At 55.1% G+C, this 9,395-nt stretch overlaps 1 protein-coding gene across 1 annotated transcript; it reads left to right on the plus strand.

Annotated features, from left to right (window-relative positions):
* The first annotated feature begins 1,681 nt into the window (after nucleotides 1–1,681).
* Spsb1 (splA/ryanodine receptor domain and SOCS box containing 1) lies at nucleotides 1,682–8,870 on the plus strand. The gene is made up of 2 exons (XM_027947413.2): nucleotides 1,682–2,514; nucleotides 6,897–8,870. Exons 1-2 carry the CDS (start codon nucleotides 1,821–1,823, stop codon nucleotides 7,022–7,024), a joined length of 822 nt encoding a protein of 273 aa, XP_027803214.1. The 5' UTR covers nucleotides 1,682–1,820; the 3' UTR covers nucleotides 7,025–8,870.
* Nucleotides 8,871–9,395: the final 525 nt, after the last annotated feature.

Consider the following 9,395-nt stretch of genomic DNA (forward strand, 5'->3'; position numbering starts at 1 on the left):
TCAGCTCTGTACTGGCCTGGCCAATATTGGACACAGGCCCTAGCCTGTCTCTGAAGAGATGACCGTGCCTCTAGCATGGAGGGAGCCCTCTGTCTCACACCCAGAAAGGAAGGTGACAAATGCCACCTGCTCACAGGATAAGGGCCCCTGAGCACCCAGCATTCACATGGAATGTTCTACAGAGAGGGAGTCTACAGGAGGCCCGGCCACCCTGAGGCTGTGGCCCCACCCCGTCTCTCCCCAGCTGAGAGGAAGGCGGCTCAGTTTGGTCCCACCACAGACCCTGCCCACCTGCTGGCCCTGCCGTTCTGGGGCTAAACAGGAGGCCATTACTGTATGGTACCCAGATGTCCCTGTGTCTGCCAGCCTCCTTGACATAGACCTTTTGTGTTCTCTTTGTCCCCTATCTTCAGGAACCTTAGTGCTTCTTGGGACAAATGACCCAGTGTGACCCTGTCCCCAGGGGCCAAGTTCAATGGCCTCCACCCAGCTTCCTTGAACTCTTGTTAAGTTTATTTATCCAGAAGCCTCCCTCCCCACCTTGTCCGGTTGATCCTAGGCTCCTGAAGAGATGACCGTGCCTCTGTGGTCATCTCCCAAACCCAGTGGCAAACGTCCCTCCCAGAGGCCAGGGAGGTCTTATTTATCCATTTATTCATTCATTCTAATCAGTTATACCTGGCAGCAGAATGCTCCTCAACTCAAAGACGGTTTTGATGGTAGAAAGAACTTTGTTCTCGAGTGAGGCCCAGGAGCCCAGCAGCGCAGGTGATCTGCCCTCATCTGAGGCCGGACACCGAGAGGTGGGGACATTCTGCCCTCCTGCTGCTCTTCCTGGGCTGCGGGGTGCGGGGGATGACAGGAACAGATGCAGTGAGATCTCTGTGTCCCCTCAGGAATCCAGGGACAGTGAAGCCCGAGAGGGAGGAGAGCCCCTGGGGTCGGACTTCCTCCCAGTAGGCCACTGAGACCTGAAGTGTGACCTGCTGGCTTCTAGCTGAAGGGCGGGCCGGCGGGCAAGAGAGGCAGCTGGTCTTCCAGGTGTTAGCCCCAGACTCGGGGGAGGGGGGTGAAGTAAGGCCGCCCCTCAGCTGAATGGGGACCTGCCCCAGGCCCTTGAGAAGGGCATCGCGGGCTCCTCATTCTGGGTGGGACAAGACCCTTTGGGGGAGTTGCTGCAACCTTAGGGGTACCAGGAGCCTCTGGGGCCCTTCCCACCCAGTGCACACACAGGCCCCAGGTTGAGTTTCCGGTCTCCGTCCTGGTTCCTTCCCAGGCTGTCCGTCCAAGGCAGCTGGCTGTATTGGAGGAGAGAGGGGAAGGCGGGGATCTGGTGTCTTCCACAGTCTCTGCTGCTCCTTGGGCTCTGCTGTCCCCTGATTGTCTCAGACTGACCCAACACATTGAGAATGGTGTCGGCCTTCAAGTCCAGCCTCCATGCAGACCGCAGGGCACGGAGCCCCTTCCCTTTGTGACAGCATAGCCACGGGAACAGGGGAACAGGGGACATTTCATTTTGTGCCAAGGCTCCAGGCTGCCCCTTGTCAGGTGTGAGGGGAGCCCGGCGCCAGGCCCTGGGACACGCTGGCACGGGCAGCCCTGCTCTCCTAGGTAGCTTTCCCTCCACCCCGCGCTGCTGCTCACCCGGCCTCCTGTTTTTCTTTCCATCCATTAGACGCCACGGAATGCTCCACAACGTGCGGAGGTCTCCTAGCAACCTTCCTTAGGAATTCTGCCTGGCCCCGGTTAGAGAGTGAGCTGAGGCCCGGAGATTGATGAGTTTGCCCTGGGAGCCAGCGAGAAGGTGAAACCAGGCGAACATGGGTCAGAAGGTCACCGGAGGGATCAAGACTGTGGACATGCGGGACCCCACATACCGGCCCCTGAAGCAGGAGCTCCAGGGCCTGGATTACTGCAAGCCCACCCGGCTGGACCTGCTGCTGGACATGCCCCCCGTGTCCTACGACGTGCAGCTGCTCCACTCCTGGAACAACAACGACCGCTCACTCAACGTCTTTGTGAAGGAGGACGACAAGCTGATCTTTCACCGGCATCCGGTGGCCCAGAGCACAGATGCCATCAGGGGCAAAGTCGGGTACACGCGCGGGCTGCACGTGTGGCAGATCACGTGGGCCATGAGACAGCGGGGCACACATGCCGTAGTGGGGGTGGCCACAGCAGACGCCCCCCTGCACTCCGTGGGGTACACAACCCTCGTGGGGAATAACCACGAGTCCTGGGGCTGGGACTTGGGGCGGAACCGGCTCTACCATGATGGCAAGAACCAGCCGAGCAAAACGTACCCGGCCTTTCTGGAGCCGGACGAGACGTTCATTGTCCCTGACTCCTTCCTTGTGGCCTTGGACATGGATGACGGGACCCTGAGCTTCATTGTGGATGGACAATACATGGGAGTGGCTTTTCGGGGACTCAAGGGCAAAAAACTGTATCCTGTAGTGAGCGCCGTCTGGGGCCACTGTGAGATCCGTATGCGCTACTTGAACGGACTCGATCGTAAGTGTTGCCTGCTTTGTAGGAGGCAGTACCCTCCCCGGGTCCCTGTGGTCCCATCTGGGCTTGGGCTAAAGTTTATGCAGCTGTTGGACCTAAAGTGTTTTTAAGTAGATGTCCTCATGTATTCAGACCCTCAAAGGCCGCTCTTACCTGCATCTGGTTCCATGAGAAACTCTAGCCTGAGTTTGCTAAATCATTTGGCATTGCTTGATGGATGGCTGGATGGATGAATGAATGAAGAGTGGGTGGATGGATGGATGGGTGGACGGACAGATAGAATGAGTGGCTGAATGGATGGATCCATGAACAAATGGATGGATGGAATGAATGGGTGGATGGATGGATGGATGAAGGGATGTATAGATAGTTAGGTGAATGGATGGGATGCGTGGATGGATGGATGGATGGTGGTTGGTTGAATGGATGATGACTAGATAGATGGGTGATGGATGAACAAATAGATGGATGAATGATCTTTGTTTATCTCTGATTATCCTGCCTCCAGGTTTGACCTGCAGTTGACCAAACTCCAGCATGGTAGCCAGCATATTATTGAGTTGGGATTTGCAGCCTTGGGGGTGCTAGGCCCTCTCAGATAAATGAAAACCACTGGCCTCTGTCACTCTTCAGACAAATTTTGGGTTTTTCTCTCCTGGTGCTAGAGGCTCCTTTCAGACACTGTCCCAAGAGTGGCGTGTTCATTCACGGTGTCAGCAGACTGGGGGAGGAGTGTGTGGATTAGAAACAGGCAGCAGCAACAGCAAGTTCTGCCTGCTCTTTTGGAAAGGGGAGTGGCTTTTGTTGGACTGTGTGAAAATAGTTTGTGTGTGCTGGGAGGCGGAGGGCTCTGTGTCTGCCTGGCGAGGTGCCTGGGCTAGCGGGAGGTCCTGGCATTCCAGAACTGTCTGCCCCTTGCTGGGCCCCACGCTGGGCTCTTTGCCTCACAGGTCCCTTCTGCCTGCCTATCCCACCTCTGGAAAGGAGTGGGTCAGGAAGCTCCATCCGCCCCGTGGGCTGACTGTCTTTAAGAGCAGGTTTGGCCTGACACCCTGAATCCTAGCCCTGCCCTACAAGCCAAGTGGGCAGTGGGCAAGGCCCCCCTGAGGTTAAGGGCATTTGCTTGACCGTCTCACAGACTCCAAAACTGCAGGTTCTCCTGATCGTCCTCCTCCTCCCCCTCTGCCACCAATCTTTGGAAAATACTGAAACATGGAGGGTGGTCAGGCGTGAACTAACTCTGAAGGCTTTCTCTTTGAAAGCCTCCCCTCTGCTCTGTCTCTGGATCCTCCCTTCTGGCTTTGTCTGAGGAGTGACAGGGAGCTGACAGCCAAATGGGGCAGCATGTCTGCGTGCAGGCTCCCAGTTGCTCCATCCTCACCTGGGCAGTGCCCTGAGGTCATGGCATTCCCAGCAGGGGGGCCAGGTGTGCATCCAGCAGGTGGCTCCTGAGGAATTCACCTGAGACCTGCACTAGGGAACCAAGAGAGCGAGTTCTGTGAGTCCATCTCCCCAGGTGATAGAAATGAGTAGCATAAGTTCACAACCAAATTTGTCCCCTGAGTGTCGGTACAGGAGCCGAGATGGGCAGGGATTGGGAGCCCTGGGCATATGCTGCCAGCACCTAAGATCTTGGGGATCCCTGGCCCTTGGGTCAGTCTCCATCCTCCAAGCAGAGAGGTGCCATGGAGCTAGTGAGGTTAAGGTCCATTCTGTACCAGATGAGGGGACTGATGAGCCTACCATCACAGCCTGGCCACCAAGACTATTGGTCCCTCTGGAAACAGGCCTGCCGACACTGTCACAAGTCCTGTGAGCCACACAGCTTTGCTGTCTGTGTGTCCTTGCACTAGTACAGAATACAGACCTGGAGCACCGGGAGGGGTCTGGGCCGATGAGTCCTGGTGATATAGGCACAGCTCAGAGTTCTGCTGACACAGTCCCCGAGGCCCAGACACATGTTCTCTGACTAGGCGATGCTTATCCTGCATCTATTGGGAAGTTGAAAATGTTTGTAATTTTTCTTGTTTGAAAAATTCTAGGGATTGGGGGAAGGAGAGATGGGAATGTGTAGTTGGGTACTATACCTGTGAGCTGGAATCTGCATGGAGACTCCAACCGTCACACCAGGACCCTCTTGGTCAATGATGAGGAGGCCTCCCCTACCCATATGCAGATGCAAACTGAGGCACTGCCAGGGCCTTTGGCTTCCTGTCTTCCCCCATCCTGTCTGGGCACAGTTGACTGGAGGATCCAAATGGGAACATAGACGTACATGGTCAGTCCCTAGGACACTGAGCAGAGCATCAAGGGTGGGAGCCAATCTGCATCCTCCAGGGAGGGGACTCAGGCTCTTTGGACCTCACGAGGGGCAGATGGAAGGCTCTGGGCAGCCATGGGTATGCACTCTTGAATTGCACCCTGCACCATGCAGAAGGGCTTCCTCTCAATGGCCATGCCCCAGCCAAGAGCTGCCGCGAAGCACTTCAGGTTTTCAAGGTCTTGGCTGGACAAGGCTTTGCTCTGGATTCCCTGTCCTGGGACAGGGAAAGTCGTGTTTTGTGCAGGGGGGAATGAGAAGCCAGGTCCAGAGTGTCCTGGTGTAGACTGAGTAGGCAGGTGAGGTTGGAGGGGTCCTTGGTCCTGAAAGATAGAGGGTCACTTAGTTCAACCTCCTGGTCTGGGCAGGGCTCCCGGATTTCATCCTGAGCTGTCCGGGAAAAGCCCCAGTTCAAAGCTTTCCATCAACAATGTTTACCATCTCGGTTCTTCTGTCTAGCTGTAGCCGTAGCTACAGGAAGGAGAAGAGCAACTTTAGGGCTTTCCTTCAAAGTCTGGAATTTAGTAAGTGCATTATCCAGCCTAAGATTTACTCTGTTTCCATAAAAGCCTCATTGAGATATAATTTGCGTGCCATCTAGTCCGGCTACTGGAGTGTTCCGATCATGGTGTCTAGGGGTACAACCATGACCACAGTCAGCTCCAGAACATTCTCTTCACCCCAAAAAGAAGCTCCTACCCATCACTAGACTACTCCCATTTCCCTAGCCATAAGATTTGCCTTTCAACATTCAAGGCTTTTAATGTCACTTTAAAATTGAATTGAATTGCATTTATTTATTGTTCGCAGAGCTGGGATCTGAACCCAGAGCCTGGCACATGCTAATAAGCACATGCTGTTCTGAGCTACACCCCAGCCCTTTAAATATTATTTCTTAATATTTTTGAGGCACATTGGTGAATATCAAAGGACTTTTAAAAATAAGAATACACTTTTTAATCGATGGAATTGAATTTTTTTCCAGTTTTTTTGGTCTGAACTTTATTTTACTCCCAAAGAAGGCTCAATCCATTCATTTCTGCTCTTTCCACGCTCAGAACCCAGCAGGTGCCGAACAGTTCCAGGTGTGCTCACCTGTGGTTGCTCTGGGGCAGAGAGCAGAGAGGGGCTGCCTTGGGGAGGCTGGGTGAGCCGAGCTGTCTTCGGTCTCAGCAGCCTCGGTGGTGGGGGGGGGGGGGGGCTGCAAAGCCTGAGAAAGGGTGATTTTCAAACTCCTGAGATGCCAGCTGGCCAGGTCCTCCTCTGTAGCAAGGCAGGGCCTGGGCCCTTTGGGAACTGAATGGAGAAGATTCCGAAGGCTTTAGGGGAAGGTTCCCTTTCTTCTGAGTGTCTGTAGCGCCTCTGCCTGGGAAATACCCTGGTGGTGCCTGGGACGGTGCAGGGAAGTGGCCCCCGCTGTCCTTGGGGCATTTACAGGTTCCCTGCGCCACTCTGTAGGGCAGAAAGAAGTTTCTCTGGTTCCAACCTGCCAGTGGGAGTGGCCAAACCCTGTGCTATCAGGCTGTGGGGGCAGCTGGCTGGAAAGGCTCCTCAGCGCCACCACCTGTAACGTGGCTCTGGGCTGGTGTTTCTTATGTCTTAACGGGCTACAGTTTGGTGGCTACAAATGTGGATGCTGGAAGCAGTCTGACCCAATTCAGGTTCAGCCTGTATCCTAGCATGTTAGGGACCCTTTCTAGACCTCAGTGGTTCTCTGCCATAAATCAAAGACAGGAACAGTACCCAGTGGGGAGCCCCGGGATGGCCTGGGTTCAAGTCCCAGCTCCGTCTCGGACAACCCAGGCAAGGTATTTAGACTCTGTCCATTTCCTCTTCTCTAAAATGGGGATGATCATCATGGCATCTCTGATCGCATCACTCATGGCAGTCATCAAGGGCACTGAATGAGTCAGTGTGGGCAGAGGACTTTGGAAGCTTCTAGGTTAGCTTCTATGCACTTAGAAATCAGCCTTGCTATTCACTCATTGCAATGCTGTGAGCGAAGGTGGCCTTGTGCGTGTGGACGCTGTCACTGACCTCCGGTTCTCTCTCTGGCTTTTCCCAGCCGAGCCCCTGCCGCTCATGGATCTCTGCCGTCGCTCGGTGCGCCTGGCCCTGGGGAAGGAGCGCCTGGGTGCCATCCCTGCGCTGCCGCTGCCTGCCGCCCTCAAGGCCTACCTCCTCTACCAGTGACGCTCTGCCCCAGGACTGCTGCCCGACCGCCACCTGGTGCCAACTCACTGAGCCACCGGGGCCACCGCACCCTGCGCCTGAGACCGCAGCCTGCGGCCACGGACAGAAGTGCCTACTCTTCCTCCTCGTCCTGGCTGCCTCTGCCAGACCTGGACAGATGCCGGCTGGGGCTCCTCTCCCCGTCCCCGGGGCTGGCAGGGGGCAGCGTCCCGGCAGGCAGGATCGCAGCCCCTCCTTGAATCCAGACGCAGAGAATAAACTCTACGAAAGCCACGTGGAGCGCCTGTCTGCTGCAGGGGCATGGTTTGCTGTCCACACCTCTGGGGAAAGGCTGCAGCCCCCGGGGGTCCCAGGTGGCGGAGCTGGCAGGAAGTGCCAGGGCTCGAGGGCAGATAGCAGGAGTGGGAAGGGCAGGGCCAGGCTTGCACATGCAGCTCAGGATACCAGACGCCATGGACCCGAGGCAGAAGCTGAGGTCGGACCTGCCACAGGCAGATAAGCACCCAGCACCCATCCCTGTCAGCACCCGTCCCCTGTATTTATTCTTTTAACCATAACAAAGGTCGTTTATTTATTCCATTTGGAAAGGAAACCTCGTTTCGGTCACCTCTCTGGCGCGTTCTGTTGCCTTTCCCCCAGCTGCTGCCTCCCCAGGATGTGTGTGTCGCACCTGTCCTTCCTGGGCCGTGCCCGTGGCGTGGTGCCCTGGTGCTCAGGCACAGAGTGTCTCTGTTGTAGTTCCCTCGTTTCCTGAAGCTCCGCGCTGAGTCCTCAAGCAGGCCCCTCAGAGAGACTTAGCCTCACGTGCAATAGGAGTGTCTTAGGGAGCCCACCTGAGAGGGCTGTGCCGGTCCCCAGGTCCCCAGGTAGCCACTTACCTCTTGAGTTCATATATCGTTGCACATGTTTGGATTTCTTTTGTTGTCTATGATTTTTTTTTTTTTGGTGTGGGTTTGATTTTGCATCTGCTTTTCTAGATGAGATTTCCCAAGTGCATCCTCAGAAGCTCTGTGTCCCAGAGGACCCCAGAATAAAGAAAAGGAGTGAGAGGGTCCCCACCCCTTAGAAGCCACAGGCAGGGCAGGGTGGGGAGAGCAGGCGTGGGGTCCACCTCACGAAGCCAGTGTGAACCTCTGCTCAGCACCTGCCTGGGCTCCAGGCCCACATGCAGGAGCTCCTCTCCCCCATGACCCCAAGGGTGGTGAAGGGTGACCAGCAGCAGGATGCCTGTCCCCAGCAACGCCCCCGTGTGGTGTCCCAGCACCTTTTGTCTTGAAATCAACTCCCTTGGAGTCTGAGCTCTGTTCTTTCTGCACAGGTACAATAGATGACTTTATTTGTTTGAAATGTTTAATATATATGCATATATATTTGTCCATAAGAATTATGTTTTAAGCAGCTGCTGTAGGGTACCTTTTTTTAAAAAAATAAAATTCTTCCAGTGGAGTTTATTTTTTAAAGCACAAAACTGGTGCCAAGACTGGGTGAGGAATGTAAATTACCCCCTGAATATTTGAGGGTTTTTTTTTTTCCTTTTGGGGAAGGGGACCTTAGCTGTCGGGCTCTTGAAGATTGCTCTCGTTTCAGGGTGGGTCACATTCTGACACTCTTGCACATGACAGAGGTTCACTTGTACAGGCTCCAGCTTGCTTCCTTGACCAGTGTCCCCCGTGGGTGCTGATGGATGCGGGCTCTCTGCCTCCCTGGCCTTCACTCCCTCCACCCACCTTTCTCTCCTCTCAGCCCAGAGCCTTGTGGCGTGTATAGTTTTGAAACTCCCGTTCTATTTTATGATGGTTCATAATAGCCAGTAACCTAATAAAAGAAAGTTTGTTAAAATAAGAAACCACTTCTGAATCCCTCCTTTGTGCTTTGCGGGAGGGGAAAGAGGCATGGCAGAGCCCGCCCGGGTCCAGCCCGCAACGCTGCCCATGGTTTTCCCTGCCACCTGCAAGAGAGGGATGCCAACCAGAGCCTCAGGTGGAGGAGAGCCCTGGACGACAGCCCTAGGACACACCAGCCCCTTTCAGGAGTGTGTAGCCCGGCAGCCAAACAGAAGGGCACTTGCTGAGCCTACAAAGCGATTCCATGCACTGCGAGCGCCTCTGGCTCAGCTGCCCAGTTCTGAAGCTCACCCGTGGGAGAAGCTGTCACGACCCCAGTGGGACCCAGTGTGGCATCCTCAGACCCAGGCTCAGCACTCTGCAGAACTGCGGATCCTTACTTGTCTCTGTCCCCAGGGTCAGGTGTAGTGACGCTCCCTCGCCAAGCTCTTGCCTGTTGAAGCCATCCTGCCAATGCTGTGGGCAGGGCACCTCTCTAGAAGGTCAGGAAATCTGGCTTATTTGGAGGCTCAATGAGTGATATGTGA

This window comes from Marmota flaviventris, chromosome 10, assembly GCF_047511675.1.
Source record: "Marmota flaviventris isolate mMarFla1 chromosome 10, mMarFla1.hap1, whole genome shotgun sequence".
In the NCBI taxonomy this organism is placed as follows: domain Eukaryota; kingdom Metazoa; phylum Chordata; class Mammalia; order Rodentia; family Sciuridae; genus Marmota; species Marmota flaviventris.

Coding starts and splice junctions, on each gene's coding strand:
- Spsb1 (XM_027947413.2), top strand. CDS start 1,821: ATGGGTCAGAAGGTCACCGGAGGGATCAAGACTGTGGACATGCGGGAC. Junction 2,515..6,896: donor CTACTTGAACGGACTCGATC/GTAAGTGTTGCC, acceptor GGCTTTTCCCAG/CCGAGCCCCTGCCGCTCATG.